This window comes from Drosophila miranda, chromosome 2 (genome assembly GCF_003369915.1).
Source record: "Drosophila miranda strain MSH22 chromosome 2, D.miranda_PacBio2.1, whole genome shotgun sequence".
NCBI classification, from domain to species: Eukaryota; Metazoa; Arthropoda; class Insecta; order Diptera; family Drosophilidae; genus Drosophila; species Drosophila miranda.
In genome coordinates this window covers 31,903,864-31,927,530 of record NC_046675.1, presented here as the reverse complement: position 1 = coordinate 31,927,530, position 23,667 = coordinate 31,903,864, and the positions used below count along the sequence as shown (strand labels likewise).

At 46.2% G+C, this 23,667-nt stretch overlaps 5 protein-coding genes across 13 annotated transcripts; 2 read left to right on the top strand and 3 right to left on the bottom strand.

The window, feature by feature from the left end:
* The first annotated feature begins 4 nt into the window (after window positions 1-4).
* LOC108156231 lies at window positions 5-5,464 on the top strand. 4 transcript variants are annotated; one of them, XM_017287571.2, is made up of 10 exons: window positions 5-385; window positions 567-754; window positions 808-1,004; window positions 1,329-2,263; window positions 2,424-2,767; window positions 2,835-2,985; window positions 3,057-3,733; window positions 3,795-3,989; window positions 4,057-4,287; window positions 4,539-5,464. In XM_017287571.2, exons 1-10 carry the CDS (start codon window positions 358-360, stop codon window positions 4,614-4,616), a joined length of 3,024 nt encoding a protein of 1,007 aa, XP_017143060.1. In that variant the 5' UTR covers window positions 5-357; the 3' UTR covers window positions 4,617-5,464. The 4 variants fall into 4 exon arrangements, with proteins under 4 accessions (XP_017143060.1, XP_017143059.1, XP_017143061.1 ...); XM_017287570.2 differs by having other exon boundaries at window positions 1,350-2,263; window positions 4,057-5,464; XM_017287572.2 differs by having other exon boundaries at window positions 2,469-2,767; window positions 4,057-5,464.
* Window positions 5,457-6,571, bottom strand: LOC108156232 (general transcription factor IIF subunit 2). The gene is made up of 2 exons (XM_017287574.2): window positions 5,926-6,571; window positions 5,457-5,865 (listed from the first exon to the last, which is right to left on the bottom strand). The coding sequence occupies exons 1-2, from the start codon at window positions 6,472-6,474 to the stop codon at window positions 5,566-5,568; spliced, it is 849 nt and encodes a 282-aa protein (XP_017143063.1). The 5' UTR covers window positions 6,475-6,571; the 3' UTR covers window positions 5,457-5,565.
* Window positions 6,572-6,877: 306 nt separating this feature from the next.
* LOC108156257 (alpha-1,2-mannosyltransferase ALG9) lies at window positions 6,878-9,206 on the top strand. The gene is made up of 4 exons (XM_017287617.1): window positions 6,878-7,029; window positions 7,089-7,457; window positions 7,516-7,993; window positions 8,050-9,206. Exons 1-4 carry the CDS (start codon window positions 6,878-6,880, stop codon window positions 8,920-8,922), a joined length of 1,872 nt encoding a protein of 623 aa, XP_017143106.1. The 3' UTR covers window positions 8,923-9,206.
* On the bottom strand, window positions 9,194-18,861 carry LOC108156256 (protocadherin Fat 1). 5 transcript variants are annotated; one of them, XM_017287613.2, is made up of 6 exons: window positions 17,531-18,861; window positions 16,068-16,382; window positions 12,492-12,793; window positions 10,615-11,658; window positions 9,839-10,556; window positions 9,194-9,760 (listed from the first exon to the last, which is right to left on the bottom strand). In XM_017287613.2, exons 2-6 carry the CDS (start codon window positions 16,126-16,128, stop codon window positions 9,489-9,491), a joined length of 2,397 nt encoding a protein of 798 aa, XP_017143102.1. In that variant the 5' UTR covers window positions 16,129-16,382; window positions 17,531-18,861; the 3' UTR covers window positions 9,194-9,488. The 5 variants fall into 5 exon arrangements, with proteins under 5 accessions (XP_017143102.1, XP_017143104.1, XP_017143103.1 ...); XM_017287615.2 differs by having other exon boundaries at window positions 9,194-9,748; XM_017287614.2 differs by having other exon boundaries at window positions 9,839-10,553.
* LOC108156258 (nucleotide exchange factor Sil1) lies at window positions 17,351-20,759 on the bottom strand. 2 transcript variants are annotated; one of them, XM_017287619.2, is made up of 3 exons: window positions 20,507-20,759; window positions 19,316-20,441; window positions 17,351-17,375 (listed from the first exon to the last, which is right to left on the bottom strand). In XM_017287619.2, the coding sequence occupies exons 1-3, from the start codon at window positions 20,643-20,645 to the stop codon at window positions 17,366-17,368; spliced, it is 1,275 nt and encodes a 424-aa protein (XP_017143108.1). In that variant the 5' UTR covers window positions 20,646-20,759; the 3' UTR covers window positions 17,351-17,365. The 2 variants fall into 2 exon arrangements, with proteins under 2 accessions (XP_017143108.1, XP_017143109.1); XM_017287620.2 differs by lacking the exon at window positions 17,351-17,375 and having other exon boundaries at window positions 19,094-20,441.
* Between the last annotated feature and the right edge of the window lie 2,908 nt (window positions 20,760-23,667).

The following is a 23,667-nucleotide window of genomic DNA, read 5'->3' as shown; positions in this document are numbered from 1 at the left end:
GACGGTATATTTTATCGCTAAATCCGCGGTCACAATCCTATTACATATATCTGACGAATGGGAAAATATTTTCCTTTCATTCGCGCCAAATCGTAAAATAAGAAATATAACAGGTCTCAGTCGTTATTGGATCAAAGTGAAGTTTGTCGTGTAATTGTTATGATTTCTGTGTGACGACAACGCAAAGTGAAGCGTGCCTCCACCATTTTGTAAACTACTCCCTCCTCGTGTCTCAGTGTCCGTATGTGTAAGTGCGTTTATGTGTGGAATAGTAGCAACGGAACCTGTCGCAGAATGCTCGCTCATAATGAAAACCGCGTAAAAGTTAAAATATTAAACAGTTTTGTGGCATAAGCAATGGACGGGGACCCGTTTGAGGAATCCGGTAAGTTGCATCTGTGGTTTCATGCTGACGCCACTGTCTGCGCCGCCGGCCATAGCGTCTCGGTCCGGTCCAAAGACAAACAAACCGATCAACACCGATTAAGTCAGCGCTATTTCCATACCTATGAATGGCTGAATGCTGAATGAATGAATGGAAATCTAATTTTTAACATTCTCTATAGATCCCGCTTCCACCAAAAAGCAGAGGGAGCTGGTCTTAGAGGTGGCTAGGCAACGGCCTGCAACAAATGTCGCCAAGAGCATCGTTGCATATGAGGAGCAGCCAGATCTCTCCAGCCTGGTGGTGCTCCTCGAGGAGATCAGTAAGAACTCTGAATACTCCACGGACCTACGTCTCTCCACGGAATATGTAAGCATGATACAATTCTATAAGAATTGTGTGTATAAAAATGTATTCCCCAGTACGGCAATCATCTGCTGCGGCGTTGCAAGAACAAGAATGTGCCGCGTCGTGTTGCGCTCGGTTGTGGCGGCAGTGCCATCCAGTCGTTGGGAAAGATCTATGCCGATCGCGTGGAGTACATCGGCCAAACCACGGAGCACATAAACGAGTCAATGTCATCAGCGCAACGCGAAGCCAGTGAAAAGAATACCAGTGGGTGAGTACCGCGTGCTTGTTTGTGGGGCGAAGAGAGGGAGAGAAGTAGATGCTGCCGGCCGGTTCCATGTGCTCATCAAAGACGACCGCTTCAGCGGTGTTTCTTCGTTATCGCATGCGAAATTGTACCTCTTATCAGCGTTTCCCTTGCGCTGCCCCTTTCTATATATTTGTTTACTTGATCTACACGCCGGTTCGTGCTCGGATTCCTGTTTACTAAATGCTCAAATAAGAGATCTGTTTAGTCTACGGCAACATGAGAGCAGTGTGACTTCTACTTCTCTCAATTATCCAATTCTCAGTGGTATGCTAATCATCCTAACAGCCATCCCCTTTCTCTTTACAGCCAGGAGAGCAGTGCACCCAAGCCGGAAGAACCACGGAAGCGCCGAGTAAAAAAACTCGCGCAAAAGACCGTTGATCCGTTTTTGGTGAATCTAGAACCGCGAGCCTTCAAGACAATGTCCGAGGAGAAGCGGTTTAGTACAACGGGCATGGCAAAGTGTAGCAGAAACAGAACGATCGAGTATCTGTACCAGGACCATACGCCGCCCAATCTGTGGCGAAATGCCCCGATCGTGGATCCCCGTCAGGCCTCGGAGATCGATGAAAAGAAGCAGTATAAACTGTTTTCTTATCACATCGAGCACCGCTACAATACGCTGCTCCCCGACATACAATTCGAGCGACTCAGTCTGATTAAAGAGTACGTTAATTCGCAGAATCTTAGTCAGGATATTCTCAACGTTCACATGACCACGGATGAGTTTCTCTCTGAATACATTGCCCTGGAGAACCAAATGCTGGCCTCGCGCTATGGTGCCACAGTGAGGGCGAGAACCAGTGGAAGCATGTTGGCGGAAACAATGAAAAGGACGCTCGAGGCGGTGGAGATCGATGCCAGCTGCAATAAAAAGTCGCGAACAGAAGATGAAGCAATGGAGGCATTTGACTCATCTATCGGGACGATGCCAGAAGAGGTGACGGAGCCTATGGAAGTGAATGAAACGCTAAACCCGAGGGAAAAGTTGCAAACGTTAAACTCATCGGACTCGGGTCTGGGTATGACCCTGGATATCACGACGCTGGACAGCAGCAAACTTGAGAGTGCCGCTTTGAGTGCAAGCCTAGTGGAAGGACCTGCTTTGAGCAGCACCCTCCTGCCAGCTACACGGAACGAGTACTCGAATGAGTCGAGTATCTTGGACACTGCGGACTCTGAAATGAATGCGTTGACAATCGGTTCCGAAAAGCCGAAAGGTAAACTAATCACTAACCCAATACTTTAAGCGTACTACGGATAAGATTTTTTGAATCATTTTTTGTTTTTGTATAAGTTGATACTCACATTGTGGTTTCTTTTTTTGCATCTTTTGTTGTGGACATTATCCGCGAATTTGCACACTTGACTTGCGAACAGTTTTTGCAGGCCTGTCTTCTGACGACGAAGGTGTTGTACTTTCAGATATCGACGAACGTCGCCTGCAGTCGCTGTCGCCCAAGGTGATGGTCAGAGATATTCTACCAGGAGTGCCCAACAAGGATACCGTCACTGTGCTCATCGATGACGAGATGCGGGCTCTGGTTGGTATAACGGAAGACGAACCTCCTGAACGGCCGCCCACTTTCGTCGAAGAAGTTGTGACCATTCCAATAGAAGTCTGTTATCCGCTTGAATTGAACATTTTTGGGATTCCCGAAGCCCGTCTAAGACGGAGAAAACTTTTCAAGCTTCCAACAGACTTCGATTTGTTCAAGAAGGCTGTAAGTAGTGCACATCCCTGGCCATTCAATGTTTATAACTAATTTTCTTTTTATTCACCCATTTTAGCGCATTCCCCCCAAACGAGATGCAGAACCAAAGCCTCCAAAAGCTGTCCGACTGTTGACACCTGCGATCGTAGAGTATACCGAAGAATCTGCCACAGGCAGAGAACGTAATGATCCAATGAGGCTAAGCTTGGAGTTTGACTTGGATAATAGTATGTGTCTTGATTTTCCAACATTTCTCATGTTTGCTACAAATGATTAACTTTAATCTGCTTCTAAATAGATTTCTTGGGCTTTCGGCGATCCACCCACGACTCTGGCGTTGACGACATGAGGTACGATTCGCGGCCAATATCGGTTGAAACACTTCTTGGATTTAGCGAACCTACCGACGGGGACGAAGGTCCTGCAGATGACAAAAAACTTGTCGCCGCAGCGTTGGATAAATGTGACAGTGGTTTAGATGCCACACAACTTGAGTCACGAGCAAATGAATCCGCCAACGTGGACGGCAGTGGCTTAAATGACACACAAACTGACAAAGCAGGGCTGCCTGTAAATGCCACACAACTAGAGGCAGCAGCATTGCCTGCAAATGGGCAAGCCAACGGTGACGACAGTGGCTTAGATGCCACACAACTTGACGCAGCAGCTATGTCTGCAGATGATCAACCCAAGGCAGATATCCCTGCTCTAGATACCACACAACCAGATGCAGGAGCATCGGTGCCAGTAAATGATCAAACCAACCTAGACGACTGTGGCTTAGGTACCACACAAATTGACTCAATTTTAAGTAGTTTAAACATAAACGAAGCGCCGACGAACCCAAGCAGACCTGGAAGTGCGATGGCCCACGACGACTGGAGGGAAGATGCGAACAGTACTCATGGCAGTGACCTGGGAGTTGATAATCCGTTCCGAATTGACAAAGGAGGCTTTTCAGACTCCAGCGATCTGGTAGGAAACCCTTAAGATTACACTTTCAATCCAAGAAAAGAACTTACCAATTTAATTGCAGGTGAGGGATTGGCACATAAAAATAGCGCCCATGCTGGAAGTAGCTCACGAAAGGCAGAATTTCAAATTTGAAGATTTGGGAACCGAGATCATCGAAACGTGTCAGCAGCGCCATGGCAGAGCTACACTGGCCGATGTGATGCGGGGCAAAGATAATACCACCATGGGTCGGCATTTTTTTGCCTCATTGAAATTGGTAAGCTCTTGACGATGTGAGATAGTTCTGCAACCGATTTATATGGCATTTCGCTTTTCACTTGCAGCTCAATGACGGGAATATAGTGCTGAAAAATGTAGATCGTGATAAAAGCAAGCCCATCGACATTTCCGAGTATAAAATGCAACTCATGAGTACGGAGCGCAAACAGGTCCATCCAGAAGATGATATTGGCAATTTGAATGTGGTTAAGACAAAGCCGGCTGCGGATAAGAAACGACTAAAACGCAAGTCAACGGAAGTTGTTCCAGTGACAGCAGAAGCGCATGTGAAAATGGTGCGATTAATTAAGGCCATACCGAAAGTTTCCCAATCGCGAGATGATGGGGACTCTGGTATATCGTCGATGGCTTCTTCTGCGATGTGGTCGGAGAAGAATCAGTAGAATTTGTCCTGTCTTAATGTTTAATGTGTATTAGCCTATTTCTCTGTAGATTAGCCGTCTCCTAGTGGGTGTACAGTGTGTATAGTTGTCTGTTTTCTGTGTTCATATCGAATTTTCTAACACATTATATTGTGTCTCCGCAGGATCTGCAAATGCTGCACTTTTCCCAGCTGTACTGCAAAATTAAGAGGCTCCCAATAGCCATGCAATATTTTAGTTGAATTTTTTGAGCACGTGCATATATTTATCTTTAAGTGTAATTTTATACCATTACCGTTTGTCGACTATGCCATATATATGTCGGCAAATTTTGGAACAGTATTATTTAAGCTCGATTTCCTTAAGCATTGAACAAATTTCAGAATGCCCTTCAAATGTATGTCGAATAATTCTTGCCTCTTTTTCGGTTATGATTTATTGTTTAAGACATTTTGTTTGTTTGTTTTATTTTTCTTTAATTTTGATTTCTATTATTTGCCATTAATTTAATTTCATTCATTTTGTATTATTATTTTTTTCCATTTTTATACCCTGTAAGGCATACGAGACTATATCCTCGAAAAGGCGAGTCGATCTGTGGAACGATCGGCCTGTATGGGTTATTTTTCAATTAATTTCTTGCATTTTTATTTTCCTTATTTCATTTCATTATCATTATCAAACATCACTGAATGTTTTGGTTGTTTGCATTTCAGACAAAATCAGAGAAGACATTTTATTTAATGGCTAAGTTGCTGGAAGTGTTTCGGGAATTCATGAGCTGATAGTACTAGCATCAAGTACCTGATCTCGTAGTGTACAAATGTATCAAAAATAGAAATTTTCTTCTGAAATTTTAACTGTAAATAAGAGAAGCTAGCTAGGGAATGTACATATACACCACACAGCATAAACTATTGTATATATTATACACAAATTAGCATACAGTACGTACCATACATATGCATATTTTACCTGATTTAAGGCCTGAACATCTATTTACAAATGTGCAAACAAACCAACAAAAATCCAATTTTTTTGTAGCTCTAAGTAGTCGTAAGAATATAAAAGAAAATATGCAATTATCGTACTTAAATATGTTTTAATGCAATTGGATAGTTAAAGGTACTATTTCGCAGTGATCACCGGACAATAAATGGCATTCGGTGCGAGTATGGATCGGATGGAATGTTATTCCGAATCGCTGCTGCCCGACTTGTGCTCTTCCTCGTCCTTTTTCTCCTCAGTCTTGTAGTGGCGATACTCTTTCTTGAGCTCCCACATGTTTTTGTGCGGATTTTTCATGTTGTAGTCGCAGACATCCTTGAGAATCTCTTTTAGATAACTAATGGGCTGGTTCGTGATCTTCACCAGATCCTTAATGTTGTAGTACTGATGCTTTTCAAATGCATGGAAGAGCATATCCATCACGGAATTCTTGTCGTCACGAGCCTTCTTGCCCTCCGCCTTCTTACGCTCCCGATACTCGATCTGGAAATACCCAAAAATTAATATTGCGAACAGAACCAGAGGCATGATATACTGATTTACATTATGAGCGTGATCCTTGACAGGTTTGAAGTTCTGGACAATCTTATCAATGGGCTGCACCCGGCGCTGGGGCTCCGACGCCTTGCGAATGGACTCCAGCTTCAGCTTCATATAACATGTGTCCGCTATGGGGCGACACTCCAACTTCTGGACAATGCGGCCCTCCATATATAGCTTTTCGTTGTCCGGCGCGGCGCCCGGTGCTGTCGAGTTCTCCTTGCCAATGTTGGCCGCCGCCTCTGGAGCCATGTGCGAGAATACCCCTAACGTTTGCTTCGTCACCTGTGACACGTCCAAGACGTGCTCTGTGGGAATCTTCTCGTCCGGATCGAGGGCCAGCACGGCAGGTGTGAGTGAGAGTGACACCTGGGCCTTTTGTCCCGGCGTCTTGCTGATCCGCAGTTTGCCCACGTCCATATTTGAGGGAGCCTTCTCCCATTTCTGTGCAATGTATTTGGGTACTTTCACCAGCCAAACGCCGCGTCCAGCATTGGATAGATCCAAGTCCTTATCAATAATTTGCACCTTGTCTTTATCGTCCTTCGACATTTTTGGCCAGATATTATATACAATTTTTCTTACAACGCGACGAAGGCATAAGATAGAGATGATCGCGTGATTAGCAAGGGCACCAGCGATGAGCGCTTCTTCGAAATGTTTGCCCTAAATAATTATAAACAACTAAATATTGCCTCGCAGCTAACAGCAAATAATGTAATTGCAATGTAATTTTCTCGAATGACAAGCCTTTCGCTTATATTTTATACTTTCTAATATTCATGCACGATATGTTACTCGTGCGTGATGCATCATCAAGGTTTGTCCATCCCTATGAGCGATAGAAACTGAATGCGGTAGTCGTTGCCCAGCACTGATCAGCTGTTTGATATCCAATTGGAATTTCTGATTAGATTTTTTCACGCCGGGCTTTTCCCAATTAAGCTGAGAGATAATGTCACCTCCCTCGGCACGGGCTCGATACATTGCCAACAAAGCAGACAACCAGATTCTGCCCAAGAAGCCACCCAAGCGACTGGGACTCAATGGTAGTAACAAGGACGCCGCCTCGGCCGGCAACAAAAAGGAAAAAGAGTCAAAAAAGCGGTAGGTACGGGATAAGAGAAATGCAATTTCCATTGAATTAAGATGTGTTTTTCTTGCAGAAAGCAAATCACAAGCAGTGTGCCGGAGGCGAGCAATGCAAATCCCATCACGCCCAGTGTCGGGCTGGATACAGCATTTAAGACATTCGTGAGTGCTCGCCTGTGCAGCGCCATTTGGGCCTACATTGCCGACTGCGATGAGACCTTCAACTACTGGGAGCCGCTGCACTACATCATCAATGGCCATGGCCTACAGACGTGGGAATACAGTCCGGAATTCGGTCTGCGCTCTTACACTTATCTGCTGCTGCAGGGTGTGCCCGGCTACTTTTACCAGAAGATCTTCAATCCCAGTCCCATACTCATCTTTTATATGGTGCGCTGCATGCTGGGCTTTGGTTGCGCGGTCATGGAGCGGTTTATGTACAAGTGCGTACCCCCCTGGTGCCATCTAGAACGTCTCTAACGCTTCTTGCACTCCTTTCAGATCCATTTGTCAGGAGTTTGGCATACACATTGGACGCCTTTGGTTGATTTTCCAGCTGTTCAGCGTAGGCATGTTCGTTTCCAGCACGGCTCTGCTGCCCTCCTCCTTCTCCATGTACTTTGGCTGCTCCGCCTTGGCCGCCTGGTGGCAGCAACACTATAGCCTCGCCATTTTCTTCACGGCCATCTCGGCGCTGCTCGGTTGGCCATTCGCCGCGTTGATTGGAGTGCCGCTGGTGCTGGAACTGCTACTGCGCAAGCGGGACTGGAAAACCTTTGTCCAGTGGACTCTGATTTCGGGTGCGACAGTAGCCATTCCCATGATCGCCATCGATACGAGCTACTTCGGCAAGCTAACCTTCGCTCCCCTGAACATCGTCTGGTACAACGTCTTCACCAGCCATGGACCGAACATTTTTGGCACTGAACCAATCAGTTATTACATTGTCAATGGTTTCCTCAACTTTAATATCATTTGGGTGAGTCTGATAGGCCGATCACCCAACTGCAGGCCTTCATTTCGCCTTCATTTTAGCTGCTGGCTCTTCAACTACCCATCATGCTGGTTATGGACTATCTAATTGTGCCCGCCAAGTCCAAGTCAACGCTGAACTTCCCGCACTACATCTCCCTGGCGCCGCTGTACCTGTGGCTCTTGGTGTTCTTTGCCCAGCCACACAAGGAGGAGCGTTTCCTCTTCCCCGTGTACCCGCTGATCTCTCTGTGCGGCGCCATCACCGTGGATGTGTACCAGCGCATCTTCTTCCGCTTCAAGATGCTGATATTCAAGATCAAGGCGGGCGTGCACTACCTCGACCACACCATGTTTATTGCCATCATTGTGATGGTGGCCAGCACATTGTTGGGGCTGTCGCGAGTGTTTTCCTTGTATCGGAACTACCATGCGCCAATGGACCTGATGCTGGAGCTCAATCAGTTCAAGGCGACGCCCCAGTACAATCCGAATCAGATCTACAATGTGTGCATCGGCAAGGACTGGCACCGATATCCGGGCAGCTTCTTCTTCCCGGCCCGGAACTTCCGGTTGCGTTTCCTCAAGTCCGAGTTCCGCGGCATGCTGCCGGCCTACTATGTAGATGGACCAAATGCCACCCAAGTGGTGCATCCCTACTTTAATGATCTCAACCAGGAGAACGAGCACATGTACTTTGACTACGATCGCTGCGACTTCCTTGTCGACTTTGATGAGGGCAAGTACACGGCCCTGGAGCCCAGCTACTCGAAGCGCACTAAAGACTGGTCCATTATGAAGAGTCTGCCGTTCCTCATACCCGAAAAGTCGCACCAGCTGCTGCGTGCCTTTTACGTGCCATTCCTCACCGACAATCACATCCAGTACGGCGACTTTAATCTCCTCAAACGCAAAACCAAACGCAATGGCAGGTAGGAATCGGATCGGATCATCGGACTGAAGGAGTACAGACGACAGCATTTTCCTATCAATTAATTTTAATTGTGTATTCCCAGTATTTCTTTTCGCTTTTCCCCCTTTATAATTGTATAATTTCCAGTGATTTATGTTCCATATTTTAGTATGTTGTAAGTCCACCGATTTGATTCCTACTCGTATCAGTTTTTATGTTCGCCCCATGCCAAAGTTGTAAAGATCGTTCCGAATCGAAGTAGAAATTAAGACCTTCGCATTATAGACATCGAGATTCTTTAAACATACATGTATTTCGAGAAGTTTCACACGCTCTGGATTAGCTGAAAAACAGGAATTCCCTGCGATCTCTGTGGGATCGGACCTCTTCTGGGAAGCAAAAACTTTACAATGGAAATCGCTTGGACTTAGCCTAAAATCGTGTGCGGGGAGGGGACTGTTTACAATGCTATATTTGGTCTACTCAATGTACATACACAGTGCTGGGGGCCTTAATCCTAATCCTAAACTGACTTAGCAGCGATATTTACAACTCCTCCTCTTCATCACCTCCATCCTCCCCCCAGCTTCTAGAAGTAGACCGTCAGATTGTTCTCCGAGGAGCTCATGGCATCGGTGGCTGACAGCAGATTGGACTGGCCCGCATTGGCCGAGGCGGTGGTGATGGTGGTGACACCATTTGCACCCATTGCACCACCCACAGCTCCTACTAAGGCCGGCACTTTCCGATTGTTGTTCTCCGGCGTCGTCGTCGACGTCTGCAGAGAGTCGTGCTCGATCTCGTCCTCCTCGTACAGCTGGCCATTGGCCGAGGCCCTCGAAACGATGCCTGGCAAGAAGACTATTAATAGTCAATGTTCGGGATGAGTTTTGCGGGGGATAGGCTGAAAGGAAGCGGCAGAATGTAGCTCCAACTTACTGCGAACTGTGGCTGCATAGCTCTCCCGCTGGCGCTCCCTCTCGCGCTCCCTTTCCCGCTCCAGAAGAGCCGCGGAGCTGCCCAGAGCCATGCTGCTGCTGGCGCCACTGGCCACATGATGCAACCCGTTGTTCATGGGATTGGCCATAGTGATGTTCCCGCCATGCTTCATGTGCAGCACCGAGACACCGCCGCTGGTCACGCTGGCACCATTGCCATTCCCTGCCAGCTTTTCGTGGGTCACCAGATTAGCGGACGAAACGCTGCTGTGCGCCTGGCTGTGGACCCTGTTCCGGCCGAGACCCAGGGCACTGGCACTGCTCTTACCCTGCTTCTTGGATCGCACAATGTAGCAGGTAAGGGCCAAGATGATCATCAGGAAGAGGCCAACAATCATGCCAAACATCCCCAGCATATTGCTGTTCCAGCCGGACTGGGCCAGCGTCAGTCCCTCCATTGTGACGCTCACTGGCACAGAGGTGCTCCTGGGCGGCACTCCTGTGTCCGTGGCAATGGCTATCAGATGCACCGTCGACTCATTCAGGCTCTGCAGCTGCTCCGGCCGCATATAGATGTTCCCAGTGGCATCGATCTCAAAGAGCCCGGCATGCTGGCCGCGCAGGGATAGCTCCAGCTTGTCATTGCGATCCCCATCGGCTGCCTCCACCTTGCCAATCAGTACACCCTCAAAGGTGTCCGTGCGCGACTGCAGCGACTGCTGGAAGGGATTTAGATAATGGATGATTCTGTTTAAAGTATTTCCCTAGAATACTCACGCTTTTGGGCACCATAAACTCGTAGTGGGTCTCACGGAATCGCGGCTCCCAGTCGTTGACATCAATCACCTCCAGAGTCAGTTCCGCTGTGCTGTTGGTCATCCCATCGGTGGCCAGCACCTGGAACTCGTGCTTCGTCATCTTCTCGTAGTCAAGCGGCTTGGCCAGCACCAGTTCCCCTAGCGATCCCACGCTGAAGAACTGAGAGTTGACGGGATCTGGTATGGTGTATTTCAAGTGTTTTCCCGGCTTGTTTGTGGGCAGCGCCAGGATACGATTGCCCACAGCCGTGTCCTCGCGAATGCGCATCACGAAGCGCTTTTGGACAAAGGAGAGCGTGCTGAGATCGCTGTGGCTGCCAGGGCGCGTTAGCTGGACTGTGGTCAGGGCATAGCGATCGGGATTGTCGATCTGCGTGGCCTTTACAACCAGCGTGGCCCCGTGAGCGATCTCCCCATAGCCAATGGGCGTCAGCAGGGTGATCTGTCCGTTGTGCGGATGGATGCGGAAGTACTTGGCGTCCTGCGACTGGACAATGGTGTATTGAATGGGCGCACAGATGCCCTCGTCCTGATCCACGGCCTTGAGGGGCTCGGGGCGCATGCGCAGCTCTCCGGGACGACCATCATTGGGCAGCTCTGCGCTGTAGGATTCCCGCTGGAACTTGGGATTCTGATCGTCCGCATCGGTGATCACCACGCGCAGCAATGTGTCCGAGTGGCGTGCCGGCGTCCCCTGATCCTGGGCCCTCAGCTTCACCGTGAAATTCTGCAACTGCTCGTAGTCCAGAGCCTTCCTCAGCACCAGAGTGCCCTCTAGGGGATTGAGGAACTGCACGAACTCCGCATAAGGTCCGGGCAGCACCTGATATTCGACGGTGGAGAAGGGACCTGGCTGATCGGCATCCTCGGCACGGGCTCCCTGCAGTATCCTTGTCCCTGGGACCGTCACCTCGGACAGGGTCAGCGTGTAGGGGGTGCCAATCCACTGGGGGGCATTATCATTGACGTCCGTCACGCGCACATTGACGGGGATGACGAAGCTCTAGGGGGTGAGGAAAGGAAAGAACTTTGGATTCAGCAAACACTGGACTAGGACTAGGACTAGGTCCGCCGCCTGACTGGTCACTGACCTCCCTAGAGTTCAAAGCCCAAGAGTCCTGCATATATTTGCATGTTTAGCGCCACACGCCTCTCGCCAATCTCCCACCCAGACCTTCCCTTCCAGCCAGGCGGAAGCTCTAATGGCTAATTTATGGCCACCACAGCCCGAGCCACAGCTAATGCTAACCACAGGCCCCCCACACATACGAAGGGTGGCTTGCAACCGACTCCTCCTGCTCCTTTGGCTACTCCTTGACTTGAAAGTTGGAGCCAACACATTTCGTTGTTGATTCTAAAATTGAAATGGGCGTCTATTGTCTGGCCTGGCCTGTGCGGGCATCTGGCTAAAAGTTTTCAATTGTTTATTGAGTTCTACGAAAACCTGCAACTTCTCTGCGAAACGTGTTTTCCCGAATTTAACAAGCTCTAAACCACAACAGGACCTTTCCAAGGAAAGGGAACACGCAATGCCAGCTAGCTGGAGGTGGGGTAAGGAACTCACTTCAATATAGGTTAATTGTTTGGCCCCGCCATTACGACCATTGCACGTAAGGACCCAAGGGGGTGCCTTTGCAGGTGTGGAATGCGGTAGCCCACAAAATGGAGAAACTTCAAGAAAATGCGGCCACTGACCAGGAGGGAAGGAAGGAAAGGACTCCGGGCTAGATTAATTGCTCCGTTAAGCTGATCGACAATTGCTTTGAGTGTTGCTCTCATTGTTCTAGACTAAACTTCCTGTGGAACTAAATGCTATTATTCCCTGCTTTCACTTACCGGATCCGTTGAATGCCTCCTTATGCATATAACATTTACATATATCGACGAGGGACCTCTGACACCCTCCTTGTCCAGTTCCACAGACAAGGCCAGGTCCTTGCTCCCTGCCAAAATCTCTACGGGCGCAGTCTTCTCCCTCAGCGACAGAGTGATGTCGCCAGTCTCTGCATTTGGATCGCCATTGATGCGCAGTTTGCCAATTATGGAGCCCACCTCCAGATCTTCGGTGGCCAGGAAACTCTCCGCCGAGCCGCCACCCTCCAGATAGCAGCGCGAGTCCAGTATCGCTCCAATGGTGGCTGAAAATTAAAAGAAGACAACGGTACAGGTATAAAGTGAAATGAATTGCACGGAACGGACTGGACTCTCTCTCCCTTTCGGGTTTACTTTCGGCTCTCGGCTTGCAATTATCGCAAGCTAAAAGCACATTACAGCGCTACAAGCTACAAGAGGAAGCCACCACAGTCGGACTCGGAGTGCGGTCCAGTGTTGCAGTGAGTCAGCCTATCCGACCCACAGCCTAGACATGTGTTTGCTCTCGGTCTTTGAATGGATACGCTCTACTAAGCTTCCGTTTTTCTTTCATTTCATTGCTGCAATTCAAGGCATCGTCCATCGTGCCGGAGAGCTTTGAAGACCAACCTCCGAACGAACCACCACAACAAACAATTGGGTCCAGTCTCCAGTCCAGTCCCCCCATCACCATTTCCATTCTCACATGTGGCTAAACTTGGCCATCGCCATCGCCTAGCAGTTGGCCAAATGGAACATACACGTACTCGACTTGCAGCTGATGCAGCGTTTCCGGACAAGCTCTGATATCTAATTGTGTTATGGGTGCAATGGGTAAACGTTAACTCTAACTCTGAATAGTCATGCAAATTTGCTGGAAGGAAAACACTTTACCTTTCCCCAGACTACATACAAAGTGGTGCCAAGATACATTTTCAGAAAATTGTTTAAACAATTATCCCAACTTATTCCTAAAGGTATGTCGTGAAGAGAAACTTATAAGAGAATAACATTGAATATTTTCAGAATAAGTACCAGGATCGATAAAGATCCCTGGAACTGTATGTTCTTGAGGTTCTAAAATCTGTAGTATATTCCCATGACATTTCTCTTAAGTTTCTCTTACTTCAAGGGCATACCGATACGAAAAAGGTCCCTTGAACTTAATGTGTATCTATATCATATCGCATTTCTGATAAGTTTCCCCAATTTACTGGTATATGATCTTCAAAGATAGTATGTATTATTACTCTCTCTACTACTCCCTCTCTAGAAAAAACCCTATAGTTCTGTTCTCCATTACCTAACACCCCTATGAGAGCATGACATTACACCTTTTTTTTGGGTTAGTGCAATAGCAAACTCTTTCAAGTATTTCTCATAATTATTTCCAGTTTTTAGCTATAGACTCGTACAGACACAACCCGTTCTTAGCTTCTACTTCTTTAATTTTTGTGTGTTTTTTTTCTCGGTTCCTGTTCGTTCTGGTAAACGGTTTCGATTGCAAACTGTTTGCAATGACCCTGACTGACGGTCACATATGTATGTTGTATTGTATGATCTCCGGCGGGAATTTCTCTTTATGCCAGGCAGATGAGATATACAGATGTACTCGTACGTGTACTGTACGTTGGAGTGGAGTGGAGTGAAATCTTCTACTCTACTCATTCTCAAGATCTTTGTTGTAGGTTAATTGTTGTGACATTGGGCAATGCAAACACTCGGATGCCAGATGGCAGACTTTCTTTGGCTGCTGATGAAAACGTTTCTGAAATTAGTCTAATTGCTGCGAGGGGATTTATTACCAAATCTGGAGATGGAGTTACAAAGATGTGTGCTGATAGCTCACGTACTGGCTTGAGTTTGGCTTACTTTCGGAAGAAAAAGGAAAGTTTTTTGAATGTTTTTTTTTGGGAAGACAATTTGGCAAGGCAGCTAACAGGATTTGGATTGCGGATCGGGTAACCATCCTACTAATTAGTGGAAAACGCATTATGTGTAATCCCCATTTTATGTAAAAAACAACGACTAATTAGAGCCATCGACTAACAAAGCAGGTTCCAAAACCAAAACCCATCCATACTCGTAAAGTGCAAATATCTCAAGCGGAAATCCGTGAAGCTCTGCACAAATAAGCTACAGATTAAAGATCCAACACAGACCCCCACAACAGCTCCAACACCAACTCCATTTCCAGATTGCATAAGTTCTGTTTAGTTTTCGCAAAAATTAAGTCGCAGGAGGAGTGGAGGGGGAGAGTTGAACAAATGAAAGTGAGTTTGCAGCTGAACAAATTTATTTTGGCCAAGTAGGTGAATATGAATATGAATATGAATATGAATAAAAGTACGAGTAGGAGACACCGCCACCGCAGAAAGGTTTCAACAATCAAAAACAAAGTTCAGAAAACAAATTTTCATTCGGTTTGTTTTGGTTTTCAAAAAAAAAGAAAAAAGAAATAAAGAAAAACCGTTCAGCTTGGTGATTTCCATGAACGAAACGAAACGTCAAACTCCTCGGTCTGGGCCACTGACTTTGGGGGGAGGCATACACATATGTATGTACATACATATATGTATATATATATTTTTGGGATTCGTATGCGCCACAACTTGTGGCTGCTTCGAGAGTAGAGTTCTGTCTGGTTAAACATCATAAGCATCGGCATAAGCATTTCGCAATCAATCTTTTTGTGGCACAGGTCAAGCAGACAGACAGACCCGTTAAGGCAGAACCTGAACTGTGACAACCCCAATCCCCCAATTCCCCATTAAAGAAGAGCAACCGGAATGCGAATAGAATCTCTATCTAGCGCTCCAGGCAGGCGGTGGCAATCGCTGATGTATGACAATGTAATGAACCGAAATTAATGCACTAAATGGAACTTCAAACTGGAGCAAAATTACTTCTATCTTAGCTGCCCCATGGGGGGCAGGGCTGGGCAGGGCACTACTTACGAGACGATACAAGTAAGTCACGTACAAACTTATATCCGTCATAAATCGTTGGACCAGAACGACGTTGACGTCTCCGTCTGTTATCTGAGCCTGACTTTTCTTTTGCGTTTAATTTATCGAGTCTCGCTAGGAATTTCACTATTTTTCAGTGTTCAGTTTTTACTTTTCGAGGGTTACATGCGGTTAATTACTTTGTTTGTTTTCGATTAACAAAGACAACATAAGACACTCGTCAAAGACAGTTACTCAACCGACATTCCAATGAGAAAGGTATACTACTGCCTCCTGGATGACGGAAAGGAATTTTAAGGAATATTGTGGCAATTTGAGCACCAAAAAACCGTTCAGAAGTTAAAGAACTTAAAGGAAACTAGGAGGCAAGCCCCCATATATTATCACACAAATTTGTATACAGTTAATCCCAACCCAGCCTCAAGAACCACTTCTGTTTTTTGTAACGTAACATCAGGCTATATTTTGGCTTATATCTTTAAATTTTTGTCGTACGAATGTAACATAACGTCAGAATGTAAATGCCCATATTTAAAAGAGAGATAATCTTAAATCAATCCCGTCCCTCCGTTATATAGCCTTAAGAACTTACCCTTATCTAGCCAGCAGAACACGGCAATCAGATAGCATATCCAATGATGTTTTATCCACATTTTGCAAAGCAATGTATATTGTATTCCGATTAACCAATAACCAAGTCTTTAGCTCCACACAAACCATATAGTTTTCTTTATTCTTCTAGCGATCTTTGTTCACTTGCAATTTCTTTACACTTTCCATAATTAAAGTTTCCTCTTTATTGCATGTTTCCTTTCTATGACAGCCACTAAATTTCCTTATATCAGTGATGTTCTATATAAACGTTCTCTAATGGAATTTATGGGAAGGTTTTCTTTTGTTGTGTGCTCTGTAATTGGTACAAATGGCAAAGGAGGGAAATGGTTAAGTATCATACACCATACGGGGAGGAGGAGGAGTAGGTGTAACCAGAATCTGCACAACAGTCTTCTAGATTATTACAAGATTATTAGATAGACAAAACACTTTGGCACAGAAACCAAAGCAACTGGAACATTAGCCCGACCTCCGCGAACCCCCCTGCCCCAACCGAAAGTCATTCTTCATCTTTAGCATACGTATTCTTCTGGGTACTCCTTCTTTAAGCGATTCTTTGTCTTTTTGCTTGTGGCACAAATGTCGCACACATGTCACCTCTGAGTCGCGGGGGTCGCTTGGGTTGGTCGGTTGCGTTGCCACATTGCCTTAGTTGTTGCCACCAACGGAATTGGCGGCATTTTACCATCCACCAAGAAGCAAGAACAACAACAACAAACCTAACCGCCTGTTAAATAGTTTTTGTAGTTGTTTCCTTGGTTCCGTTCCTGTCCACAATCGTACAAGAATTTCAGACGCTTTCCCCTCGGGAAGGCAAGGGAAAGGAGCTTCCTTATGGCCAGGATTTATGGCATGCCACAGGCAGGGTAGGCAGGTGGGGAAAGTGTGAGCATGGTGTGGATGGGGTGTTGCATGGGATGGTGGCACAGACAAACATTTGCATACAAATCAGCCACTGGCCGGTTGGCCGTTGGCTATTGGGCGAAAATGAAAACGTTTTTCTGACCGGAAACTCGCGGAAGCGCACAAAAAAGTCATTCACCTGTGGAAAAACGGTTACATTTTCCAATATTCACAAGCAACGAGTTTTCCCTGATTTGTAGTTCAAGGAACCTAATGGATGATGAGATGATTCATGGCCAGAGGAAATGTATGGTGTAAAACGGGATTTTTTCTGAAAAAAAACCTTTTCTTTTAGGATTTAAAGATATATATTTCTTCGGAAAAGGTCTGAATATTCCATCATATGGTTTCCAATATTCTGGAAGGGTCGCTTCAAAGATTACTTCAAAGAAAAAGATCAGAGAATGAATACATATTAAAGAAATCTGCTCAGTTCAGGTGATGGATTCAAAGGATTATCAATAGGTTCTGGAATGTCCTGTATAACGTATGAACAAAAAAATACAGTCTCTAGAAAGGGTTGTTTCCACTAATAACCTTTAAGCACAGTCACAATTAAAACCTATTGCTTGGAATGTATTTCTTGTATCCTTGTATCTGCACTTTGTCGATAAGGACTATTCCTTTTTGGCATTATAGATTCTTCAACTTTGCACTGCTGTTAGGGGCACACGTCACAAAGATGGAAGTTAGAGCTAAGAGTTATCCAGGCGAGGCACATTTGCTACCACTCCGTCGCGCCGCACGAGCTCATCACGATCCAAACACAAACTGATTTTCCATAATGTTGCCACAACCAGGGAACGGGCCGAGCCGAGCCATGCCCCCTAACAACCGCCAGGTGAGGCAAACAGAAAGAGTAGCAGCAGCAGCAGCAGCAGCAGCAACAGCAACAGCCTGTAAGGTAAAGCCGGTGTGCGTTCCGTTCCGTTCGGACTTATGCTCCACCTGCATACATTCTCACACACACACACAAGTGCTCTTGGTGGTGGAGAGTGGAAGCCACTCTCTGGACTGGTGCCGTCTCTCGGCCCGGCGTGCTGTGTTGCGTTGAAAATTTCCACATCACTCGTCAAGCGTTTCGATTGAAGCTCCTCTTTGCCGCCATACAACACAACATAAAAAGAAGCACAAAAGAAACGGAAAGCAGCCACACAGACGACGGGACAGGCGATGGATAACGAGAATCACTCCATGGCGCACGCGCCCCAGCTCATCTCAATGGACGGTTAAATTGATGAGTGTAATCCACAGGGTACTTAGTGAGAGGGTAAGGCATTCTCAGAAAGAGATCCATTCTTCCTCTTACATTATATAGTGTACAAAGTGGGTTTCAATATAGTGATAAAAAATGCCTCACGCCATGTTAATACACCTTTGAAGACTCCAGACTATGGCTCCTCCCTCTCTCCCTGCTCTTTCTGCTTTCTCTCACATGCAATTCTCAGTTCACTTGTGCTTTCGTTATGCTCCACTGGGCGGGCTTTTTCAACCCCTTCTTCCTTATCGAATGCAAGTCTCCGCGCTCTCTCACTCTCTTTCTCTCTGTTTACCTTGCATTTTGGCCATGACAACCAACCCAAGTGGCGTCCTAACACTACCGGCATTCATTCTCTCCCTTGGAGCCGGTTCTCTCTCTTTTGCACTCTCTACTCCACCTGTCGTTCCGTGACTCAGCTCAGTGACATTGCATTTGCATGTGGATGCCCCGTTTATTGCTGTAATTCTTCGAGCTGGACGACGCCGCCACATAATTGCACAGTCTCTCACACTCACACTTACATTCCCTTTCTGCCTGCCTTTTAGAAGGGGCTTTCCTGTACAGTTTCGTGCTTCCTTTCAAGTAGTTTTTTGGGACATGCTTTTAATGGGTTTTTGCTTTTCTTTTCTTGCCGCCACCCTGACAGGCCATACTGTTGACTTACATTATGAGCAGGTCGATTATGTACGCCTTATTGGTCTTTAAATGGGGTACTTGAAGGCATTTTTTACTACAAGGGGAAAGTATAGTGAGCTTGATTAGCTGACAGAGGGGTTGGTTGGACTGTCGGGTTGATTGGTCTGCCTAATGGATCTTGAAATCCTTCTCTAACACTCTCGGACATTTATGACCAGTTCTATTTTTACATTAAGAGCATTCTGTGCGCATCACAAGTACTTGGCAACTGTGTTAACATAAGTATCCTCAGACTTAACCTAAACATATTTGGAGTCCTGCGATTTGGCGTTCGAATTGAATTCAAATCAACTTAAATAATTAGCTTAAATACATACGAAATACAACTAAAATTGGCTACGTTTCTGAGAATGTTGTCCACCTACAGTTCTGTGTGCTGCTTCGTCTTGTCGTAGAGCCTTTTGCAGATATTGTCCAGCGCATGCGACACCTCCAGGCGATACTCATCCTTGCTGTTGGCATATCTATTCCGGATCGTGAGCAAGGCATGCCGCAGGGCCGAGCTCTGCGACCAGACGCTGTGACACATACTCTGCGTGGTCCATATGGCCGTCGAGAACTGCTCCACTAGCTCGGGTTGGTCCAACAAGTGCAGGAAGGCCTTGGATAGCAAATCATCCAATGCTCTGCAGTAGCCCTGAGTCTCCAGCCAGGGCTCAAACTCGATGAGCACATACTGGGCGGTGGACGAGGCGGCATCTGGCATGTCTTTGCTGCCCTCCAGAGCAAAACGCTTCTCCTGGACCAAATCACTGATCAGCGTTACCACTTTTCCCTTGCTGCGAAGCTCCATTTCCGGGCTGCGGAGGACCCGAATCAGAGCCTGTGTGCCCGAGGTGGAGAGGACGCGCTTTTGGGCCAGCGGGAACTTTCGCAGCAGCGCCCCAAAGGCATGTAAGGCCGAGGAGATCTCTGCAGTATTTGTGGAGCTGATGATTATCTGGGACAGATGGGAACCGAAGCTCTTCTCAAACACCTTGATTTGGGCCTTGGGATTGTTGCTCGTCAGGGAGCCCAGCACTCGCATGGCGGATACTCTTAGCGCCGTATTTGTGTCGTTCACAACGATCGGCAGCAACACGTCATCCAATCCGCCGTTATCAATGAACACCAAGGCATTATCGATTTGATGGAGCAAAAACTCCAGAGTCTCCAGTGCGTCCAGCTTGGGCTTCAGCTCCGACTCCAAGGGGTTCTTGCTGAAGTTTCGGTACTGTCCGATCAGTTGAACAACCAGCTCGCCATCGGTCCAAAAATTCTTCTGGAACTCCTTGTAGACCTTCCGTAGCTCCACGTACTCCTTGGCGTGGCGCTGCGACGCCTCAATCAAATCTTTCTTGTAGTCCAGGGGCAGCGGTTCACCGTCAGTTTCGTCAGTTGTCTGGCTGCTCTGCAGCGCTGTGCCACGTTCGCTCTCGTCCAGCAACTTGGCTTCTTTCAGGCCGGTCTGCAAATTAATGCGCACGTGTAAGCCCTTTGGTATTGCCTGACCTGTAAGGCAATGCTTCCTGAATTAGTAGTATATCTGCATAGTACACGTAATTCCCCCACATTACCTTCGTTGATCACCTGCCATTTCTTCGTGGGCACAAATTGCCCGGTCTTGTTGTCGGTTGTCTCTGTCGCCTCCACTTGTAGGCTGCTGCCCAGGACCAGGACAGTGGCCAGAACTAAAAACAACTGCTTACCATTCATTTTGTGTGCTCTGCTGTGTCTAGACTGAATATATTACGTGTTTCACAAGAATTTGTTTAATTTTAATTAATGTGGATTATAGAGGTGTCAAACCTTTGAGGTCACTATCGATAGTATCGATGTTTTTTGCTAGCCGCTTCTATCGATGGTTTTGCGACTATCATGATGCTATCGAGCTACTAACTGCTGAAATGCGAACGGTTGCTCTCCAACCACTACTCTGACGCGTTAGGCCCAAGCAAGAGCACAGCTGACTTTCCAAAATATAAGCAACGAAAGTGGGCCTTGTGCCCAAGGTTTCACTCGTTCTGCTAAATAAATATTCTCTTCCTTACTTCCCACCTTCGGAGCGTACTTGAACCTCCCTTGGTGTGCACTTCACCCTCCGCCTCCAATTTTCCTCGGAGCATACTAAAACCTCCGCAACGAATCATCTCCTCGGAGCGTTTTTAAACCTCCGCAACGAATCTTCTCCGAGCGTACTTGAACCTCCGCAGCCCAACTTCTCCTCGCAGCGTACTGAAACCGCCGCAACGAATCCTCTCCTCCGAGCGTACTTGAACTTCCGCAGCCCAACTTCTTCTCGGACCGTACTTAAACCCCCGCATCCACACGGAGCGAGCTTGAACCTCCGCGACCTAGACCAACCCACGAAGACGACTTCAAGTCGCTTGTCTAAGAGACGTGTCTCCTTGGCTCCTCCAGTACCTGCCCGAATGTGTCCTCCAATTGTGCTCCACGCGGCGCAGTCGGGAGAATCTGCGGGAATACCACAAGTGGGACGCGCGAGTGGGCCTAAACCGTGATTCTCTGCTAGCCTGCGAGAATATTGTAGATATTTGTATCAAGTTTGCTCAGAAGGAAAGCCAATACTCGATGATGTGGCATCCACAATTTTAAAGATATGAGAAAACCAAAAACGTAGAATTGTGGAGAATGACCATATCTTTAAGACTGCGGAATCTGAATTGGATCGTATTATTATTATAGCCAGCATCAAGAAAACAATTTCATTTTTTCTCGCCCTGTCTCTCTCTAACACACACGTAGCATAGGCGGCTTTGCTTAGAGTAAAACATTAGCGCCTAGATCTCAGAGACTACAAAAGCTAGAGCAACCAAGTTTGGTATCCACACTCCTAATATATCGGACCGAGACGAGTTTGTTTCAAAATTTCGCCACACCCCCTTCCGCCCTCGCAAAGGACGAAAATCTGGGGATATTCAAAAATCTCAGAGACTATTAAGGCTAGAGTAAACAAATTTGGTATCCGCACTCCTGTTAGATCTTACTATAAAACGTGTATCTCAAAATTTCACCCCACCCCTTTCCGCCCACACAAAGGACGAAAATCTGTTGCATCCACAATATTGCATATTCGAGAAAACTAAAAACGCAGAATCATAGATAATGACCATATCTATCAGATTGCTGAATCTGGATCAGATCAGATCATTTTTATAGCCAATAGGAACAAATCAATTTGCAGTGGCTACGCAGCGCCCGACGTCACGCTCAGACTGATTTTCTGTCTCTCTCGCACGCACTCTTTGTCGTGTCGTTTAATATTAGCGGCGTCTGCCGGAGGAGAGCCATACTGACTTAGTATCGGGTATAACCGTAGAGTTGCGGTGTCCGCAGCAACTCACAACGTTCCCCCTCGTTTTAAGTACATGTTTACGCTACAATTGTTGAATCGTTTAATTCGTTTAGGTAGATGCGCAGTTTTTTTCAATGGTTTAAGCCAGTGAAGTGCTGAAAATGGCGCCGAGAGAGATACGCAGATTGAGTGTGTAGTTTTCTGTATAGTGTTACAAAAATTCACGAGTAAATTTCGGAATCACATATGGGTACATAGAGGCAGGCGCATGTAGACTCCCAGACATCGGAGCAGATTGAAATAGTAGGAGCATTGTTAGATGCTGGCGGATCAAACGGATCCTAGTTGAGTTTTTTTTTTTTTTTTCTGTTGCGTCATTGTTGTAAAACTTTACGCCATGGAGTTTCCCTGAAGTTCAATCTGACTTTTTTATTTGGAAATAATCCGATTATAAGGGAGTTTTGCAACTGCCTGCAATCAGGATACCGTTTACGTTTATAATCATTTTGTCTGTATGCAAACATAGGTGTCGATAACTGTTGAGACTACGCTAACCCAGAGCACCCTTTGACGATGGTATTTTAAGAAAAATATACAATTTGAGCTGCCAACGAATTGGCATTATTCTGGATTATCCCTCAATAGTCCAACCTTCAATAACTCAATAACGCGTCATAAAAGTACTAGAAAATACTATAAAAAGCCTAAAAATATGCAAGGTGTGTGGCAAAAGCGAAGGAAACCAAAATACTGAGCCGGTGGAAATAATGCGAAACGGTTAAGAGTTTCTCGCGCCATAGTTGGCATTCAAATTTAAATGATTCACTAAAGAATAAAATTCTACTTTAGCAGATCACTTGTACGATATGAATTAATTCCTATATCTGGGAGATAAGATCAAAGGATCTTCCTGCAATCTTTTACAAGTCTTTAAGAAACCGTAGGAGAACAATATCTAGAATTTTCTTTTTTTGAAAAGTAGTAACCCAAGGCGGAGTTACAAGCCCAAATAATTCACAAAAATTTTCGCCGAATCATGATTTTACATCATCATCCAGTTCAGATGCTTGAGACAATCAAATCAAAACGCTTGAGACACACACGAGTACTATTATCAGTTTATTGACATGTAAATGAATTCCCAGAGAGTCACGCATAAAAAGGAAAACAACGCATGTTTAACAGCTAAATATTTTCATATTATAATTTAAAGGGGCAGGCACAACCGGCCGCCACCTGTAATGCGCAAGCGTCTAGGAATTGCCTCTGTAAACAACTAAAATTTGCCAACAACAAAAGAAAGAGAACAACTTTGGAACATGTGAAGTCACCTGGCGCCAATTGGATGGGTAAATAAACAAAATGCCATGCCGGTTTCATGCCAATATCATACATATAGTATAGCAAAGTATATAAAGCAAT

Bases quoted from the DNA above. Each gene is read 5' to 3' on its own strand.
- LOC108156232 (XM_017287574.2), bottom strand. From the start codon at position 6,474: ATGTCGAAGGACGATAAAGACAAGGTGCAAATTATTGATAAGGACTTG. The intron at 5,866-5,925 runs GTAAATCAGTAT...GGGTATTTCCAG, and splicing joins TCAAGGATCACGCTCATAAT to ATCGAGTATCGGGAGCGTAA.
- LOC108156256 (XM_017287613.2), bottom strand. From the start codon at position 16,128: ATGTGGATAAAACATCATTGGATATGCTATCTGATTGCCGTGTTCTGC. The intron at 12,794-16,067 runs GTAAGTTCTTAA...TTTAATTTTCAG, and splicing joins GTTCTGCTGGCTAGATAAGG to CCACCATTGGAGCGATACTG. The intron at 10,557-10,614 runs GTGAGTATTCTA...AATCCCTTCCAG, and splicing joins AGTTTATGGTGCCCAAAAGC to CAGTCGCTGCAGTCGCGCAC.
- LOC108156231 (XM_017287569.2), top strand. From the start codon at position 358: ATGGACGGGGACCCGTTTGAGGAATCCG. The intron at 1,005-1,328 runs GTGAGTACCGCG...TCATCCTAACAG, and splicing joins AGTGAAAAGAATACCAGTGG to CCATCCCCTTTCTCTTTACA. The intron at 2,264-2,423 runs GTAAACTAATCA...ACTTGCGAACAG, and splicing joins CGGTTCCGAAAAGCCGAAAG to TTTTTGCAGGCCTGTCTTCT.
- LOC108156258 (XM_017287619.2), bottom strand. From the start codon at position 20,645: ATGAATGGTAAGCAGTTGTTTTTAGTTCTGGCCACTGTCCTGGTCCTG. The intron at 20,442-20,506 runs GTAATGTGGGGG...ATTGCCTTACAG, and splicing joins ATGGCAGGTGATCAACGAAG to GTCAGGCAATACCAAAGGGC.
- LOC108156257 (XM_017287617.1), top strand. From the start codon at position 6,878: ATGTCACCTCCCTCGGCACGGGCTCGATACATTGCCAACAAAGCAGAC. The intron at 7,030-7,088 runs GTAGGTACGGGA...TTTTTCTTGCAG, and splicing joins GAAAAAGAGTCAAAAAAGCG to AAAGCAAATCACAAGCAGTG. The intron at 7,458-7,515 runs GTGCGTACCCCC...CACTCCTTTCAG, and splicing joins ATGGAGCGGTTTATGTACAA to ATCCATTTGTCAGGAGTTTG.